General features: G+C 49.4%; 5 protein-coding genes across 12 annotated transcripts; 2 read left to right on the top strand and 3 right to left on the bottom strand.

Moving 5' to 3' along the window:
* The first annotated feature begins 61 nt into the window (after window positions 1-61).
* On the top strand, window positions 62-2,364 carry FOIG_03199 (uncharacterized protein). Its single transcript, XM_031200949.1, has 6 exons — window positions 62-183; window positions 261-365; window positions 696-1,042; window positions 1,097-1,196; window positions 1,242-1,644; window positions 1,693-2,364. The coding sequence occupies exons 3-6, from the start codon at window positions 786-788 to the stop codon at window positions 2,241-2,243; spliced, it is 1,311 nt and encodes a 436-aa protein (XP_031068473.1). The 5' UTR covers window positions 62-183; window positions 261-365; window positions 696-785; the 3' UTR covers window positions 2,244-2,364.
* FOIG_03198 (uncharacterized protein) lies at window positions 1,735-4,853 on the bottom strand. Of its 2 annotated transcripts, XM_031200948.1 has the most exons (5): window positions 4,141-4,852; window positions 3,910-4,087; window positions 2,869-3,859; window positions 2,751-2,799; window positions 2,022-2,698 (listed from the first exon to the last, which is right to left on the bottom strand). In XM_031200948.1, exons 1-5 carry the CDS (start codon window positions 4,548-4,550, stop codon window positions 2,524-2,526), a joined length of 1,803 nt encoding a protein of 600 aa, XP_031068472.1. In that variant the 5' UTR covers window positions 4,551-4,852; the 3' UTR covers window positions 2,022-2,523. The 2 variants fall into 2 exon arrangements, with proteins under 2 accessions (XP_031068471.1, XP_031068472.1); XM_031200947.1 differs by having other exon boundaries at window positions 1,735-2,698; window positions 2,751-3,859; window positions 4,141-4,853.
* Window positions 4,854-5,076: 223 nt separating this feature from the next.
* On the top strand, window positions 5,077-10,220 carry FOIG_03197 (uncharacterized protein). Its single transcript, XM_031200946.1, has 2 exons — window positions 5,077-9,481; window positions 9,534-10,220. Exons 1-2 carry the CDS (start codon window positions 5,292-5,294, stop codon window positions 9,811-9,813), a joined length of 4,470 nt encoding a protein of 1,489 aa, XP_031068470.1. The 5' UTR covers window positions 5,077-5,291; the 3' UTR covers window positions 9,814-10,220.
* FOIG_03196 (uncharacterized protein) lies at window positions 9,541-14,317 on the bottom strand. 4 transcript variants are annotated; one of them, XM_031200944.1, is made up of 7 exons: window positions 14,056-14,317; window positions 12,179-13,963; window positions 11,855-12,036; window positions 11,453-11,794; window positions 10,950-11,388; window positions 10,454-10,623; window positions 10,071-10,404 (listed from the first exon to the last, which is right to left on the bottom strand). In XM_031200944.1, exons 2-7 carry the CDS (start codon window positions 12,262-12,264, stop codon window positions 10,379-10,381), a joined length of 1,245 nt encoding a protein of 414 aa, XP_031068468.1. In that variant the 5' UTR covers window positions 12,265-13,963; window positions 14,056-14,317; the 3' UTR covers window positions 10,071-10,378. The 4 variants fall into 4 exon arrangements, with proteins under 4 accessions (XP_031068467.1, XP_031068469.1, XP_031068466.1 ...); XM_031200943.1 differs by having other exon boundaries at window positions 9,541-10,404; window positions 12,179-14,317; XM_031200945.1 differs by having other exon boundaries at window positions 9,541-10,404; window positions 10,454-11,388; window positions 12,179-14,317.
* Window positions 14,318-14,625: 308 nt separating this feature from the next.
* FOIG_03195 (uncharacterized protein) lies at window positions 14,626-18,863 on the bottom strand. Of its 4 annotated transcripts, XM_031200941.1 has the most exons (5): window positions 18,649-18,863; window positions 18,288-18,569; window positions 18,100-18,226; window positions 16,002-17,881; window positions 14,641-15,926 (listed from the first exon to the last, which is right to left on the bottom strand). In XM_031200941.1, the coding sequence occupies exons 3-4, from the start codon at window positions 18,122-18,124 to the stop codon at window positions 16,314-16,316; spliced, it is 1,593 nt and encodes a 530-aa protein (XP_031068465.1). In that variant the 5' UTR covers window positions 18,125-18,226; window positions 18,288-18,569; window positions 18,649-18,863; the 3' UTR covers window positions 14,641-15,926; window positions 16,002-16,313. The 4 variants fall into 4 exon arrangements, with proteins under 4 accessions (XP_031068464.1, XP_031068463.1, XP_031068465.1 ...); XM_031200940.1 differs by having other exon boundaries at window positions 14,626-17,881; XM_031200939.1 differs by having other exon boundaries at window positions 14,626-17,881; window positions 18,288-18,863.
* Window positions 18,864-19,036: the final 173 nt, after the last annotated feature.

Raw genomic sequence — 19,036 nt, 5'->3', positions numbered from 1 at the left:
CTGGTAGCTATAATTTTGAGCTAACAATGCAGGTAAAGTGAATGCTTATTGGCTACAACATGAAGCTGTCTTCTTCTGCCTTTATGCTCATTATCAACATTATCTTCATGCAGCATATAACAGCTTCTTTTGAAGCGTATGATGAATTAATAGCTCAACAGAGCAAAGCCTGCTAGCTCACAGGTATATATTTACCCGACGTCCGGGTGCTCCCCTCTGTTGAGACAAATTATCAAGACTCTAATGTGCTCTGTACGTAGACGCATCACCCTCTCCGTTGTTAAGCACTGCATACCGTTGTCAGAGTAGAGGCGGATAGCTACCTACGATGATAGCTTGAGCTCTTTTCTTTCACCACGCACAAGGTAAGGTCTAGAAGCCCCTCTTCGCTTCTTTGTAAGGGTATGGATTGGATTGGAAGTTTGCATGCCCTGCTTTATTGTACTGGCAGGTAAAGCATCCAGCGCACAAACATCAGAAGGATATCCAAGTCCCAAAATAAAGCCTACCTGTCAACCAGACCACCGCAAAATAAACCGATCCCTCTTCTTCTTTATTAGTTTCACTCATTGGCCGGGCATTTCTATCTTGATACTCGCAGCACCTTCTTCTTTATCCTCTGCATTTTCCCTTCCAACCCATTCGATAAATGCTCCACCATGAAGAATGTGTTACAAGCTGACGACAATATTCAGGGCGGAGAGTCTTCTGAAGACGCGCCCTTTGTGCGTCGTTCTAATCGTCTAGCTTCCAAGCCTCCTCAGCAGACCACTACACAAGTCGCAATGAGTGGCCCCAGGAGAAACCCCAAGCGCAAGGCTAGCGAGGCAGCAAACGAGTTGAACCATCGCCTAAATTCTGACGAACTCCTTGATGAAGCCTTAGCTCCTCTATCACTAAAGGATGTCGAAGAGTGGGAAGGCTGGATAGAGCTTGAGTCAGAACCAGCCTTCTTCAACATCATTCTGCGAGATTTGGGAGTTTGCAATGTCAAAGCTCAGGAGATCTTCACTATTGACCAAGATTCACTCGCACTTCTACCGTAAGACCACAACAAGCATTTACTTATGTCACAACACATGCTAACATCTCTTAGACAGCCGGTATACGGTTTGATCTTTCTGTTTCAGTATCTACCTGGGCTCGAAAAGGAGAGCGAAGAACAAGATGCAACAGGTGTATGGTTTGCGAATCAAGTAGGTAACAGGCAACCTGTAAATATCCTTTCTGACTCTGAATAGACCACAAGCAATGCATGTGCGACTGTGGCCATGCTAAACATTGTTATGAACGCCGAAGGAATCGACCTCGGCGAAAAGCTCCGAGCCTTCAAGGAGTCAACCAAGGACCTCAATACTGCTCTACGAGGCCACCAAATCAGCAAAAACAACTTCATCCGCACGATACACAACTCTTTCACACGTCGTATGGACCATCTCAACGCTGATCTTTATCTGGAGAACGAAGCATCAGACGCGAAAACCAGCGCGAGTAAGAGACGCCCAGCAACAAAGAAGGGGAAGAGGGCACCTCCACGAAAAAAGAAGTCCAATACAGAGTATGGATTTCATTTCATTGCATATGTTCCCGCGGGTGGTTATGTGTGGGAGTTAGATGGGCTCCAGTATAAGCCTCACAAGCTGGGTAAGCTCTCTGCGACTATTCCAGGGCTTAGCTAATTTCGTCCATTAGATCGCGTTCCTGATACTGGTGATTGGACAAGTGTGGCAAGACCACAAATCGAAGGCCGAATGCTCCAATATGAAGAGAGTCAGCTCTCCTTCAACCTTCTAGCTCTTTGTCAGAGCCCGCTCACTGCCTACTCACAAACTATTGCTCACGCCGCTGCATCCCTTCAGTATCTACACAAGAACACCGAATCTCTTCACGCATTCAAGGACCTCATCTCTGCCGAGAAAGCTCCTCTGGACATGGAAGACGAGTCGCGACTGTCCGATTTTAACCTCACCAAGGCAGATATTATCAATGCACAAGTTCCAGACGCTCTACAGGAAAAGATTAAACGACCGAGTTTCGACACTCAGAGTGCTTATGAGCTTCACCAAGAGCTTGTGGTCGACGTCAAGGCTGCTATGGGCGAGTACCGCTCAGAATTGATGGCTATCTCCGATGACGAGCAGCGAGTAAAAGGCCGAAAAAAGGACTACGGGCCTGCCCTACACAAGTGGATGAAAAAGCTTGCCGAGAAGGGTGTTTTGGAAGAAGTAATCAAAGCGACGTGATATGATCCAACGTCCTATTGAAGTCACAAAGAGCTTAGAGCGCTTAGAGCATATGTAGTACTTGAGGATCCTACTTACTCATGCTATTGAAACTAATTCTATTATAGCAATCCTTTGCACACCTTTTCGCTGCATCAACCACCTGTATCGTGAACCATGATCTCCTCTAAAGAGAGACTGCTCGCCGTCCATCGTAATAAAGCCTTCCGAACACCAAGCATGCATTCCGAAGAGTAAAAATCGTGATAACCAACATAAAAGCAAAGATTCTCAACACCCTTTAATCGTCCGGGTACTGCTCCGTAATGTTGGACACAAAGGTGCAAGTCTCAGCATCAAATCTCTTAAAGAACTTTCCAGCCTGAGGAAACAAAGATTCCGGGACCTCTCTCGGATCTTGAATCAGCACAATATTGTCTTCTGCAACAACATGCCGCTCAGGGCCTATTGTGCGTCTATAATTATACGTCAGCTTGTAAATGAGGACTAGAGCTCTAGATGACTTACAGGCATGTGTAAAAGGTTTGGTTTCGGGGACGCACCCGGTTAGGTAATTCTGTATCGCTGTTATCGTCCAGCGTCTCGTCAATAGCCACGGTGTGTGGCATGGGCAAACGCCTCGTACCCTGGTCGGTCCACCCGTTAACAGCACCGATCCAGCCATATCGTCGGTGTCTAAAGACCTGCCCGATCTTGTAGAGCACATTTTGGGTTCGCGCGTTGTTCCTGTGAAAAACCGGCGGTGGAACCTCATCAAACTCATCCACAAGACCTAAAACCTCGTGAGGGTCATCCCACCTACGGGGATTGTTCCTCATGAATCTCTCACGAAAGGGGCCAAAGCGATCGTACAAAGGGAATATGTACTTCTCAACAAGCCAGGCATCTACGTGCCAGCTCTTTGCAAATCGGTTAAGGAAAGGTTCCAAAACCTCGTCCCATTCGAAGGAGTCGACCGGTGTAAGAAGAAGAGACGCCCAGAGTGCGGAGTAGAGGGAAGCCTCAATATTGGCTGGATCATTGCCGGTGATGAGTCTGGTAAGTTCAGGGTCAGCCTGCTCGTGGGCGCCAATCACCCTGGCAGCAGTGGCTCTGATATTGCGCGCTGTCCGCATGGCAATGGCGACAGGGTTTACGGGAGACAAGAAGGTATCGGTGCTCGACTGCCAGCCAAAACGGGACAGCAAAGCCTGTAAATCAGCCAGAGGAATCTCCTCACTTGAGCCATAGGGATCTAAGTACATCCTCTCTGGAGGTGCATGGTCCTCTGTAACAGGGGTGCTGTCTAAAGTCTTTCCTTTCTCTGCAAGCACTATAGCATGTACATGAGTTGGAAATGCGCAGCATTGTGCTTCGACACCCAAACGCTGAGCGAGGCAGCAAAAGATGGCGCTGGAGATGATAGGAATCGAGTCATGATCTTCATGGCGCAGAGCTTGGCCGATGAGACAATTTCTGAGATTTCGATAACTTGTCTCAGGATTCCGCAAACCTGTGAGGTTATTCATTCGGAGCCATCGGTTTAACTCCAGTGCCTTTTGTCGTGTTGACATTTCACCGATGTCTGGTTGAGTCTCAAGAAACGCCGCTGCCAGATTATCAAGAATATCGCTAATCTTGGCGCAGTGTTAACCGGGGGAACCCTGGTCATACAAGGAGTACTTACATCGTCCAAATCTCCGGGCTGGTCGTGCAGAACGAATAAATCGAACGCCCCAAGAGCGCGCTCAAGGCTGAGGGTCTGTGGTTGCCCACTGTGAGTCGAGGTCACAAGTTGAATGTTGTGCCACTCATCAATGGCGATAGATCTGTGGACACTATCCAGCAGGGATTGACTATAATATCTAAAAGATTTGAATAAGTATTCGAACGGGAGATTAGTGATGAGGTTGCTCACCGTCGAGCCAAGACATCTTCAGCATTCTCGTCTGCTTTGCACTGCTCTAGAAGAAAATCTTTGGCGTCATAACCAAGTTGGCAAACTTTTTCATATCGCTTCAGGCGGCCAACTTTGGTTACAAGGATCTCGCCCAAGAGACGTTTAAGCTGTTCATTGCGGGACTTCCGTAAGATGAATAATTTCTTCCACGGTGTATCAGACGCCCTGCCCTTTAAACGACGCTGCAGGTTGTGCTCGGGATGCCAGAATCTAAAATTGCTTCGACAATGATATTTCCACAGAAGCGGTTCATCAGCCAGATGCCTTAGGCGATGCGAGACAAGTTGGAAATTAGAGAGGTTGTCTTCTGGGGGGATATAATAGAGCAAATGTTGAATTATCTCGTCTGGTACTTGGGAAAAGAACATGGCGGGCCTCTTGATGAGGCAGGCAGTCGATTATAGGAAGAATTGTGATGCGGTGTGGTGTGAGTGGTGAGTTCAGGTTGGAGGTTGGAGGGTGCAGGTGGATTGTTGAATAAGACTGGATGTACGGAGTAGTCACTGGATGGACGTGAGATCTTTTTCTGATCGGGCTGTCGCTGTGAATCCGTTGTTCCGCTGTGTTACTGGAGTCTGCCGATCAACCGTATTCAACATGTCATGCTTTCTCCCCTCTTAGTGCTCATCAACCTATCGCCTCATTCTTTCAAGCGATGTTATCATCGTTAGGTAGGTCTGGGGTACCTACGTTAGGGTGAAGAACATCAGCGGGGTTATGACCGTAGTGAGCAATGCTGAGTCATGCCAGCAATTAATATAATTGGGTATTAACGAATGGCGGCAATTGGCTGCGATTTGTTTTGACTCTAGGCCGGAAATGGATACCAAAGTAAACAAAAACGCGCATGGTAAGAGCGTCCAGGTCTTTCTTGCCCGACTTACAGCGGTAAGATAGCGCGCTACAATTCGACGCTACCTACACATCTTTACGACTTCTTCATCACGATTCCTTTTCTTATCACCAACAACAAACACACCCAGAGACGCCCTTCGCAAGACTTGATTGCTCTAGATTGCAGAGCGTTTTGAACTGTTTACATAACATGCATTGCGTCTCTAATACACGGCATTTCTAAACTTTATACCACCCACGCAACGACCGCCATCATGCCCGACTTTGGCGGCGGCGCGCTCGACACCCCGCGAACAAACATTGGGGATGCGACCTACCTTGGACAGCCCGACTTTGCCGATATAACACAAGAAGCATCCTTTCAGTCACCTCCAAAAGAGGGCAATCTCCTACAACAACTCCGCAATGGTCGCTCTAACGGCATCAATCTTCGCACCCCGCGCCAGAGAGGACCCTTGGCCGACCGCCGAAACCTTCCTCCCAGCGTTGGAGGTGCCGAATTCACACCCTTACTTAAATCGGCAACAAGAAATAGCGTGCGACGCTTCGGCAAAGAAAATGGCACCGCGGTACCGAACACACCGGCATTAGACAAGATCGACGAAGGTGACCTGACTCCCGTTCCCCGCGGCGACACGTCCATCTACCTAGGGTCACGTAATCAGTCTTATATGGAGAACACCATTCCCGAGGTCGATACCAGTAGCGCTGCCTCAACCCCGTTGGCTGTTCCCCGAAGGAGAGGCGGTGATAAGGGACCCCTCCAGGATGGTAATCAGCTTTCGCTAAGGGAGCAGGAGAATGTGATTGATAGGATCGAAAAGGAGAATTTTGGACTGAAGCTCAAGATTCATTTCCTCGAAGAGGCGCTCCGAAAGGCTGGGCCTGGCTTTAGCGAAGCTGCCCTCAAGGAGAACACCGAACTTAAGGTCGACAAAGTCACAATGCAAAGAGAACTTCACCGATACAAAAAACACTTGACAACCGCTGAGAAGGACTTGGAGAGCTATCAACAGCAAATGCTAGAAGTACAAGAAAAGGCTAAGCGGAAATACGCCAACCAGAGTAATCAGGCCGAAGTTGAGAAGCTGCAGCGCATATTAGAAGATCGCGAAGCAGATATCGAAGACCTCCAGCAACAGCTACAACAACAGAAAGGGAACAGTGACCAGGTCGAAAAGCTGCAGGATGACATCGGTGATCTCGAGGCTGACATTCGGGAGAAGGATCAGCAACTCACGGAGCGTGAAGACGAGCTCGAGGACCTGAAGGAACAAATGGAAGCCCTCAGAGATTCTGTATCAGAGGCGGAAGAGAAAACCAAGGACGCTCAACGAAAAATGTTGGCATTAGAGGAGAAGGCCCAGCACAACGATGAGCTGGATGACGCCAAAGACACCATCCAAGACCTTGAGCACAACATCCGCCGCCTCGAGGAGCAAGTTGAGGATGCGAAAGCCAAGATGGAGGACGCTGTAGCCGAGAAAGAGCGAGCCGAGCACGATCTCGAAGAGCTTCAGGATGATATGGCCAACAAGTCAGTGGTGACGAAGGGACTTTCTCGTCAGATCGAAGAGAAGGTTGCTCGGTTGCAAGAGGAATTGGATCAAGCTGGCCAAGACTATGCTACTCTGGAGAAGGAGCATCACAAGATAACACAGGAAAACAGCTCCCTGCAGTCTACCGTCAAGGAGCTCAAGAAGAACCACGAAAAGTTCGATCGCGAACGAAATTCTCTATCAACCAGAATCGAGCAGCTTGAGGCCGACCTTCAAGCTCGAACTGACGAAAAGAACGTACTTCAAAGCCGACACGAGGCACTTGCAACTGAGTCCAGGTCCCTCCAGAAGGATGTCCAGAAGCTAGAAAAGGAAGTCCAAGATCTTGAGGATGGTCTAGCGGAAGAGAGAGAGCATGCGCTAGAAATTGAAAAGGATATCCGTGGTCAATACAAAGCGGAAATGGATCGCCTCAACGACGAAATTTCAGATCTTCAGGCAGAAATCCGCGAAAAAGACAATCTTTATGATAACGACAGCGAGAAATGGGAAACCGAGAAGCAAAATCTTGAATCAGAACGAAATCGCGCCGAAGAAAAGGCAGCAGGTTTGCAAAGAACCATCGATCGCCTCAGGGAAGCTGAAGGCACACTCTCGGATAAGGAGTCAAAGTTACAAGCAGCTATTCAAAGCGAGAATGAACGACACAGGAGCGAAGAAGGAATCCTCTCACGACAGATCGAAGACCTTCAGGACGCCCTTGAAACTCGACAGACGTTATTGACAAATCTACGCAATGAACTTTCCACCGTTCGTGACGAGTTACGGCAGACACAGATCGAGCACCAGACACAAGTTCGAAGAGTTGCTGCATTGGAGGATGAGGTGGATGTTCTGCAAACAACACTGGATGAAGAACAAAATGCCGGACGCTATGAAGCCGAGGCTGCTAAGCGAGAATGCGAAGATTTGAGAGAACAGCTCAAGTCTCTACGACAACGCACCAATTCATCCCAAGCAGCATCAACACAAGTCCTCAACAAGGAGATTGACGATCTGAGGGAACAACTTCGGGAGGCACGCAAAAGAGCGGATCTCCATGAAGGTGCCAGTCTCGAGGTGGAAGACCTGAAAGAACAACTGAAGGCTTTCCGTCAACGAGCTGGCTCGTCTGATGCTGCCAGTCAAGAGATTGATGACCTCAAAGAGCAACTTCGAGCTTTGCGACAGCGTGCCAATGCATCAGAGGCTGCGAATATTGAGGTTGAGAATCTCAAGGAGCAGCTGAGAGTGATGCGCCAGAAGGCAGGTTCATCAGAAGCCGCTCAGTTTGAGATTGATGACCTCAAGGAAGAGCTTAAGACATGGCGTCAACGAGCCGAGGCAGCCCAGGCCGCTATTTCTACTTCAGAGCAAGATGCTCAGCAGTCGACGGAATCGATGACACGATTGAAGTGGCAGCTTTCGGACGCAAACTCTCAATTGGACAAGCTCTCCAAGGAGAAGCAGTCTCTTCAAGACCAAGTTGCCAAGATCACTGCTGAACTCCATTCTGTCAGCTCCTCTCTGGCTGAAGTCAAGGCAGAGCGGGATGAACTTGATGGGGAACTTCGCCGAACGAAATTCTACGACAATGAAACCCTTCGTGTTGATCAAGAGAGACTTGACCTCCGCACGGCCAAGCTTAAACTTGACAATGAAGTACGACGCCTGAGGGATGAGAACAAGGCTCTCATTGAGCAGCGTGATGCGATCGAAAAGACGCTAGAGGATGAAATCGAGAAAGCTGCCGAGGAGGAAGAACGTCTGGGGCAGGAGATTCTTCAGTTACAGGCCAAGCTACGACAATCGTCCTCAACAGACAGTCATGATATCGCTGCTGCTCGGCGCACGATTCGTGAGCTTGAGCGTCGTATCGAGGATTATGAAGCCCAGCTGAATACTCATCAAATACCTAATAACTTCGAGGGTAATAGCGAGCTATCTATGATCCGCAAAGACCTCACTACAGCTCGTCAAAAGGAGCTAGAGTTCCTACAGAAAGAATCTGCCCACCGTGATGTCGTCAAGGGTCTGAAGCGACAAATTGCCGACCTCGAGCGTCAAGTTCACGAGACTGAAGTCTCTCGCCTCATTGTGTCTCCAAAGTCTTCCACTAGCGATTCCGGTCGCAAGTCAGAGGTCACAGAGCTCAGAAGCCAGCTCTCCGCAGCCCAAAAGTCAATACAGGATCTCAGATCCAAGAACCGTGATGCCGAGCGCAGAGCGATGCAATTGTCTCAGGACTTTCAGCGCCAATTGAATGATCTCGAGGATCAGAAGATAGTACTCGAGGAGGTTCTCGAGGAGGCAAGAGCGCAAGCCGAGGAGACAGCAGCACAGCATGAGCGTACTCTTCGTCGCATGAAGCATCAACTAGATAAGGCAGAGCGTGAGCGCAACGCCTTGGCCACAGTACAGCCTGATCTTAGCAAACATGACCGCCAACTGAGGAAGAATGAGGCCGAGATGGAGAACCTTGAGCATGATGTTCTTCAGCAACAGGAACTCATCGAGAGCCTTGCCGCCTCCGAAGCTTCTCTCCGACGCAAGCTAGAGCGAGCACGCAGCGAACGGGCAGCATTCCGCATGAGCGCAGAGAAATTACAGAAGGATCTTGAGCGCATCAAGGCCACAGCAGTCGCCGCTAGAAACGGAGCTTCCGACCGACGAAGCGCTGTTGACCGCAAGGCTCTGGACACCACCATCGAGGGAGCTGACCAGGCTCTCGAGACAGTGATCAGGGCAGCTGAGAGCGCCGACGAGCGTCACAGGAAGGAGTTGCGAGGCATGGTGATGCAGATGGAGTGGATGCAGGCCCGTTTCCAGCGTGAGGCCTCTCTTCGGGCTGATGCCGCGTACGCAAAGAAGTTCCTCCAGCTGCAACTCGATGTTGCCAATGCATGGTAAGTTCCCTTTGTCTCGTCTATGACTCGATTTATACTGACAACCTCACAGCAATAAAGCTCAACTGCGTGAGCTTGAAGACATTCGCACAAATCTCCTTGGCAATAAAAAGGCTCTCTCTCTACCCAGCCACACAACAGCTGCCACCTCCAACACAAAACCTACTCTCAAGACCTTCCTTGTCATGGCGCGTTTCATCGCTCGTGCTCGCTTGTCGGCCAACAACTGGGCCAAGCAAGAAGTCGTGCGTCGCAAACTTGTTGTTGCAACTGAAGAGCAGCGCAAGGTGAAGCGATCAAGACAACTAAAGGTTGTGAGAGCCGAAGCATAAGGAAACATAGCATGTCTTTACACGGAGTCTGGATATATGTAAGCTGGCAGGACCATCGACAGAACGAACATAGCATTGCATGAGCGAGAGCGTATGGTTTACAGGGCTTGTATGGCTGGTCTGTATCATTGTCAATTTGGTTATTAGCAGGGTTGTTACGGATACCTAAGTCATGTTTCTACATAGGGTGGTTTTCGGCGTTGAGGAATAGGAATTTGGCGATCGAAGCAGTATGTTACATCACAAAGAGGCTAGACGCTATGGGCATCAAATCAAGAGCATTTTGATTTTAACAACTACACTTCTCGCAATACGCTTTATGTTTGAGTTCTCCGACACAGTTAGTCATGAAGACGTCAAGAACCAACTACCAACCCTTTCAGACAGCCTCCCATTGTAATACCATCCAATCGTACTATGATACTCGTTATCAAAAAGCCTCCACCTATTCCGCCCAGCTTCCAACTCTCCCATGCTCTCTTCTAGCACAATGCAGCCGATTTTTCAGTAGATTCGGGGTATTCCAACTCCAAGTTCGAGGTACGGCGGTCATGATATATATACATTACATGACGAACAGTAGGTTTGTGTCTGTACCTGTTAGTGTCTGACCTTCGAGGTCGGAGATGGTTCGGCTTACCAAGAGGGTGACTACATGACAGCTGAGGCTTCTGAGTGTACCGCGTTGCGAGCTCGTCGCGGATGCTGTTCAGAAGCTGAACGTAGCTCTGCTGAGGGCTCTTCTTGAGGGCAGTGACGAAGGCCCAAGACATGGCACCGGTAGCCTGAGAAGCGATGGTTGCATCGGCGCTATAGAACATGTTAGCGGATCGCTCCAATCACGCTGTGTCGTGTAGGGAAAAAAGCAAAATCTCCACTGATCCAACGCAGCTCGTCGCCCCAAATGCGCAAATACAGACTCTTTAAGAGACCATATCTGGCATCTGGAGCAGGCTCAGAAGATAGTTATTCAAGTTAGATACAACAAATTGTTCAAGCCAAAACGCCTTGCGCCATGCTAACATGCCCAATTGAGAAACCTGTCCCAATAACAAAAACTGAAGAAGTGAAAGCCAAATAATCAAGCTGGAATCATCTGATAACAAGGGTAATACTGAGGAAATAGGGGTACCCACGAAGTCTGATCGTCTTTGCTGCCGGACCACATGACAACGTCGGCTGGAGAGGTCTTTGTCCTCAAGTTGCGCTCGCGAACCTCGTCGCCATTGGCAGCCTTCTTGATAAAGCCGAAGATATTGCTGGCCACGCCTCCAAGATCGCCCTGGCTGTATGAGGAGATGACACCAAGCAGACCTTGTCCTGCTTCCTTGGCCAGATTGGGCTCCTTAAGAATACCTTGCGTGGAGTAAATGTAGGGCAGATCGAGGGCGGTACCAGAGTGACACGAATCGAAGATTGCTGTCAGGCGAACACCAGCTTGTAGGGGGCGAACCATGATGCGGTGCATCTCGTCGTCGGTGATATGGCCAGTCTGTCTGAAGTCAACCGGGTAAATGACTTCGTCGTAGCCGTCGTCTTCGTCGCCATCAAGATCCTTTGTCTGTCCACCATGACCTGCGGCTGTTAGTCAAGGTCTTGAAGCTTGGGGAAGCTCGGGGTTCCAAAGCATAATTCGTACCTGAGTAATGAAAGAATAAAGAATCGTTAGGTCGAGCATCTTTCACTAGCCAATGCATAGCTCGAAGAATGTTTTGTTTGGTTGGCTGGCTCATGGGGTTTTGCTGATCATCGGTGAGGATCACCATATCCTCGCGCTTGTAGCCGAAGTGCTCGGAAAGATAGGCAGTCATGTTGCGTACATCGTTGATGCAGCCGCGGAGCTGACCGCGCTGGTTGAAGTAGTTGATTCCAATAAGAAGAGCTTTTCTCCTGCCGGTGCAGTTCGAGTATCTGAAGTTGTAGCTATTGGGAGCGCCATGACCGAATTGCTGAGGTGCTGTAGGAGGAGGAGCGGGGCCGCCTGGTTAGAGTTAGCTGGTACTGTACAAGTCGGTCGAGGAGCGCATTGTTTGCAACATACCACCAGGTCGCGAGCCGTAATTAGGCTGAGGAGGTCCTTGTTGGTAGTGACCACCGTACTGCTGTTGTTGAGGAGGAGGCCCTGAGTAGTACTGCTGTTGGGGAGGCTGTTGTTGGTAACCAAACGGCGGCTGAGGAGAAGGCTGGCCTTGCGGGTAGCCACCGCCGTACGAAGGTTGGGGTCTATAGAAGTGAAGACATTGTTAGTTATGAACTCCATGATGACGAATGGTTCGTCGGACAATAGCATAAGCGATCGCCGGGCGCATGGGAAATGCGGGGGACGTGTATCAAATGATGTTCGTGTTTTGGGGGGGAGTCGTACGGGTAATAATTGCCCTGAGGCTGCTGATGGTATTGGGGTTGCGGCGGGCCGTAGCGGCCAGAATTGTAACCCGGATATCCCGACATGACGGGGCGGTTTCGGTGCTGTTTGGAGTTGAAGTTGTTAGGCAGAGCAGCGGCTCAGTAAATCTGACGTCTGGACTTCGCTGATGATGCTGGAGGAAAGATGTCGGGTCGGTCGAGAGAAATGCAGGTAAGAAAAGATGAAGAAGAGAGCAAGCCTGGCTGGGCTGGGCCTGGGAAACTCGGGCTCGGCGCCAAGACAGATCAGACAGGATAGCGCATGTAAAAATGTACCTAGTTCTGGGGCGAAGCTGGGCGCGATGGCGATGTACTGTAGTAAAAGCGCGTGGGACGGTCAAGTGCTCAAGAGTATGGACCAATGCTGCTGATTGATGCTGTGCTGATGAATGCTGATGCTGATGCGATGCTCACGCGGGGCAAAAAAAGAGGCGAGAAGAAGGCGTTCGTTCTTTACGCTCGTTCGCTCGAGTACTTGACTTTGATTGAATGATTGATCTAAGGGTTCTCTAAAGGCCGGGGGTCGGGATTGGATGGTTCTTCGATAGGATTGGTTCCAGAGCTGAAAGCAGCGTAGGTAGCTGTGCACGGGGCGTTTGGTCTATGAAAGCTGAAGGCGGGGGAACACCTTCGAAGTAAAGTAAGAGAAGAGCTGAGAAGAGAAGATGTCGATATGATCTTGTCTGATAGTGAACGGCGGGAGACGATATGATATAAACCAGTCAAGCGCTTAGGAAAGAAGGGAAATAAAAATCGTAGATGAGAGCAACAACAAAAGCAATGAGAGAGGTTCAAGGTCAAGGTCTCGCAAGCTTGGTCTAGGACAGGGGGGAGGGTGTGTAGGGGTGTAGAGATAAGATGATTATACAGCGGCCGATCAGGGCAATTGATGGTTGATTCCCTGGTTGATATGGTTGATGTTTTAGACAATCGCGGCAGTTGCACCTATAATGGGTATCTTGCCTCTGAGCCTAAGACGATTGATCGATTAATGGTCGTTGCTGAGAAATGCCGTGTTTAAGGGACCCAGCTCGACTGGAACTTTCTGGGGGTATCGTAGGGCCGTGATGTGGGGGGGATAGTTTTAGGTAGGACCCTTCAATAGCGCAACCAGTGCTGTACCTTGGGTCTTGAGTGGCTAGAGGGGATGGAACCTGAAGCTGACTGGAGAGAAGCAATAACAGTTGATGGGGTATAGCATCTTCTTAAATCGTATGTTCAAGCTCTGAGAATAGATTCAACTAACTTTAGTGTAACTCGACTATGTCTATTGTCTTTGAAGCTATTGCTTGCTCTCATGTCCTGTGATGCAACTTTTGTTGTCTTGACAGCTCGGTAATGGAGGCTCAGCGCCAGAAGAGGCCCAAAGGGGAAACATGGCCGACAATGGAAATCGCTGGTGTTAGCTCAACGACCACTACGGAGATGTTCGACTGCGCTACAGCACGAGATGCGTCCGACTTGGCAATATTTCACATCACACCGTCTCTATTTGGGAAATACTCCTTACACTGCCTTTTACTTTCTCTGTCTGTTCTCTTTAGACTTCCTATCTCAGAATTATCACTCTGTTCATCCACGTCGTCATTGATGCTTATTCTAATTATCCAAAGACTCTTTTCTTGATCATATTCAGGCTGTGCTTCTGCAGGGATCTCATACACTACAGTGCTAGTTTCCGACCCCGACTGACTGGGCCCCGGCTTCAAAATGCCGAATCTTTGGGCTCTGACCCTGTCATGCCCTGTTTGTCATCTCACCAGACATCAGCCAAGTCCCTCGTTACGTGTCGTAGTGTTTCTTGGCCCATGTAATGACAGTTCATGACTACCTTACCTTATCCGCTGCTTGATATGGGATATCAGCCACTGTAATTTACAAGGTTGCGGCTCTTTTGGTTTTGTCGGTTCGCCAGATTTATATGATATTTTATCTGTTGGTGGCATAGGATTCTTCATGGTCGAGACCTACGCCATGTGTGAAATACCCTTCAATCACTAAACCCAAAAACCAATCTGCGACATATCTCCGCTATCGTGGCTTTGAGTCTCCATCAAAACCAACGTCTTCGCTGAGACGTTTCAAATGTCACCCCGAGGAACCACAGGCGGGTATGTGATATCGGACAAAACGCCATATTCATAGCGAGTTCTCAAAAACGTGATCAAGTTTAGGGTAGAACGTGTGTCTAACAATGATCGACGCCCCCCATGTTCACCTGTCAATCACCCTAAGATTGAGTTCCTAGGCGCGCTGAATCTGTCATTTTGCGTGTTAGCCAATTGATGTCTCGAGATGCAAAAGACTTCAAACGTCATAAAGACCGGACTCTGATATTCGGCCCCTGTCAGGCTGAGGCGGCGTTCCGCACCCGCTTCCCGAAGCCGGTGCAACGGCGATCACCGATGCAGGCCCGGAGCAGGGGGTTTCCAACGTCAAGTGAGCAATTGCATCAATAGACTGAACCGCTCTATTAGCACTTTATTATGTGTTTGCAAGAGACTATACAGACGAACAAAGAAGTAACGGCCAAGAGATAATGATATTTAGCCATGTCCGAAACCATCATGACTTCCACCAACCATAGCCAAACGATACAAGACATACATACAGCAAATAGGGGGCTATCCTAATCATCCAAGCAAGGGAAAGGCAACAAATTCACGATCATGCACCTGAGAACAAAAAGACAGAAGAAGAAGAAAATGGCTGGAATTACCCGATAGCTCCCCCGTCTGCGGCACGAAGATCATCCCGTAACGGTTTAGCAGACGGACATACCGAGAGCTGAACCAGGGCTGCGTGGGCCAATGACGGACGTTACTGCTCAGCCGCCTGGAGCTGAGCGGGGAATTGAGGCTTGAGGAGCTTGGGCCACTTGGATGAACGGCTTTTAGGGTCTTGTTCAGTTGCATTCTGGTGGCTGTGACGAGGGCCTCAGCTTTATCACGGAGTATTGGATATCGTTAGGTTACCATTATGCTGGGCCTGGTTTGATGACGATACCCAATCTCCTTGCGCTCTCGACGTGTCATCCAAATTGTCGGTACAGCACTCCAACTACTGCAACAAAGCACATGTACCATGACATAGTTCTCGGAGTCTCCTAAGAACTGTACGCACTCATATCACATACTCAACCAGCACATCCTTCTCTTTTCCATATCATGTCCGGCAGGCTCAAACTAAAAGCCTCAGAGCCCAAAAAGCCAAAGTCATAAGCCTCCCGAAGTTGAATACCAAACGAGAAACGTCCTCCGTCACTAGACTCGACTATGCCACGCGGGTTTCCGTCCCAAATAAGATAGCTTCAGCCTTCCTATGCAGCCACAAACACCGACACCAACACATATCCACATTCGCTTGATATCTAAGACAATATGGGGTGGTTTCTTGAACTAGCTCATCCGTTGATACGGAACGCTACAGGAAGCTATGCTCCGCGTCTCCCTCGGCTTCGGTCTGTATCGTGGCATGCACGACATGTCTCAAGTCCCCTGATCTCTCTCTCTACCCTGCAGAAACACCATGCCATGGCCTCTCATGCCAACTCCAAGAGACCTGACGGCAAGGTCAATACCCATGCCTTGCATGAGGTTACCCGAGCACCCGTTTAATGTTCCCTGAATCAATGTTCTAGACCCGAGCATATTGTTCATGGAATCTATGTGTTGCATCGTGTATGAATGTGAACCAACATCATGAGACTTTCAGTTCAGCCTTCATTGCTCGAATCCCTGATGGCGTGACGACGATTACAAGGTAAAGCCAGAGTTACTTACCAGATAAATCCATGCAACATCTGCAGGTGATAGAAGTCCCAGTCTCAGCTGCCGCCTCATTGTAACCCTCTTCCTCAAGGGTGTCTGATTGATAGAAAAAGCCAAGCTAATCGGAACCGGAGACGGGAATGTGACCCTGGTTAATGTATGTTATGTATGGATACCCTATGTATGCGTGTAATCAACCAACTAGGCAACTATGCCATCTTAGTCTTTCCTAAACCTTGCGCTGACATCTCATGCTGAGATCAGATGTACTAATGCAAGCAAGAATGAGGTTTCCCCAAACCCATGGCCCACCTCAAGATAAGCTTAGGCATTGGTCATATCAACGTCCCCATCAGACACATCATCTTTTCTCATCTGGTAAGCCATCATCACCCACACTAGTTTCATAGCTGCTAGTCGTTGTGTGGTATCAAATAAATCGTACCAGGGGCTCCTCCAAGCCTCAACCTTACCCCAACTTCGCCTGGATGCATCTGGCTCCCGTGCCCCTTCCAGAGCCTCAAGTAGCTGATTAGGTACTCTGACACGGATGACCGAGATATGGTGAAACAACGAGCTCACTACAAAGATATCGTCATAGTTGGCCCCCTTGCGCCTCCCAATGGCTTCGTATTGAGCCTTCTTGTCCCACGTCGACGATGGAGGTCGAATCATGCGATAGTTGTCGTAGATACTCATGTTTTTGCGAGGTTTCTTGGCAAGTGGCATCGGAAGACCGTTCTCGTCACTGGGTTTCGCGTCCTTGTCGCCTTGTACCAGGTCCTTTTCGATCTCGCGTCCTATGGGCCCTCCAGGACCGCCTCCCCAGCGCTTCTTGGTCGTCCACCATTCTCCCTCACCAAATCGCTTCTCAGTCTTTCCTTCACGTGCGCGATGCTGCGCTGTAATAAGAGCTGCTACGATCTCTCGAGCGAGATCGAGTGATTGCGCAGTCTCAGGATCAGGCTGAGTGAAGTCAGTTGTACCTCTGGCACTGACGGCGGCGACAGGCCCGTGGACCACACCTGCACGAGCGGCTTCACGGGTTGTGGGACTCTGAAATATAAAAAGGCAGCCAGAGGGGCAAAAAGATTTGCGAGAACCAGATCCTTGGGGTGAACTGAAGTGAAGTCGTGGTTCGGTTCGAGAAGGCGAGACGTTGCACCCAAAGTCATAAGCAACAAGTTTGATGAATGATGTTATCAGGTTATTGCGATATTCAAGTGGCATAGATGATCCAGCGCTGGTTCTGAAGAAGTTTGCGCTCTCGTCTGGCTTAGGACTCGCAGGTTTTGCGTCCCCCGAGTTCGCAGCATCGCCGGACGAAGTAACTTCGGGAGAGGCTTCAGGGGAAGGAGGAAGCGGTAATGGCTGAGTTGGGTCATCCCAAAAAGAGGTAAAGGCTTCAAGGCAACGGAAAAACTCATAGGCATTCCCTAAACGAGCCTGTGTCTTTCCTTTGGGGGCTGGAAGCCTTCTGACTGTTCGAAAGGCGTCTTCATTGACATTCGACAATTCCTTCTTGCGTTCGAGGTACACATGGCAGCCAGGAGAGAGGTTGCCATTTCTTAGGGGGTTCCGGGTGGACTGATTCTTCTCTTGGGCTTCATCTGGCGACAGTTTGTCCCAACTATCGAAATCCGGGATGAATGAAGGGTCAGGAATCAGGTCTGTGGGCTTGGCATCGAGGTTCAGATTAAGACCAATGGCAGAGAAACCCGAAGGACCGAGAGCGGCTGTTGATCTTCCGGTGTTGCGGAGAAGAGTAGATAGCGCAGACGATTCATCGATGGTATCGTCGTCCTGAGCAAAAGGTTGAAAGCGAGGAAGAGTGACCGGCGTAGGAGGCGGTACGTCCTTAGGATCAACCTTGCTCTTGGCCGGAATGCCGGCTGAAGAAGACAAAGTTTAGCCAGGGTCTATCAAGGTGGAGAGGTAGGTCGCAAGGTAACAGAATTGTGGGGGAGGGGCAGGCGACATAGACAGGGAAACGAAGTGAGGGGGTTAATGAGGTGTTTTGTGAGGATCAGATGTTCATGAGGATCACAATGGGTAGGGAAGGATGAGGTTCAAGTGTGATGAGAGGCGGATGGAGAGAAGACTAGCTTACCGAAGGAGGTGAAGTTTCCAAACATGGCAGCTGAAGCGCTTGTAGTGGCGCAACTAACAATGTAAGGTACCGCGAGACAGAATGCTTAGGCTATGGATGGAAGCTAGCTATGCTATGGGATGCTATGCTAAAGAGAAGACGACGTCAGCTTTGGTCCAGCGAGGTGTGACATAGCACAGAGCACATACAGTAGCTAGATGTTGATTGTATATGCAGAAGTTGAGTGAGGGCCTCAAGACAGCTTGGCTATCGATGGGGAGAAGCTGATGGAGATGATGAGGTGATGTAGAATAACTATAAATGATAAGACTTTTCAAGAGATAACCAAAAGCGATACGCTAGCCAATAGCTATAAAACGGACAATAAGACAAGAGTGTGTTAACAGAGACTCGACCAGCCGATAGAATTGAGCCTCTGGCGTGGAAAGGACAAAGTGCGTTGAAAGACGAAGCCTCAAAAGTTTCGGTGACTGAGGTTGAGTCGAGGTGTTGGTCAGTGCCAAGATCGGCTCGGTCCATGCGGGAGCAGCCGCGGGGTTAATTCAATGCCTAACAAGAGAGCCAACCATAGGCTCTGCCTCCTGAGAGACTAGTTATCTCCTGCTGAAGCGATATGAGAAGAGGATATCAGTTGTCTTGTTTAGGTAGGTAGGAGGTCATGTCGATGTTCCTGAGTGAGCGAATGGATCCATCCATCCATGATATGAGTGAGTTGCGTGGTGCCTGGTCCGAAGCCACCACCGCCTTTACCCGGCAAATGGACCCCTATTTCCGCGATTGGTCAGCTGTTGATTGTCTGTCTTCAATGCATCACCATGTGAATTCATGCTTCATGCAAGACCGGTCGGTTCTCATTGGTAATGGATGTTTGAGAGATACGATGAGAGCGAGTGAGCTTTTAAGAAGTTGTTTCATGTCACTTCCTAATCTGGTCAGA

Source organism: Fusarium odoratissimum (assembly GCF_000260195.1).
Source record: "Fusarium odoratissimum NRRL 54006 unplaced genomic scaffold supercont1.4, whole genome shotgun sequence".
NCBI lineage: Eukaryota > Fungi > Ascomycota > Sordariomycetes > Hypocreales > Nectriaceae > Fusarium > Fusarium odoratissimum.
This window is presented reverse-complemented; position numbering and strand designations above follow the sequence as displayed.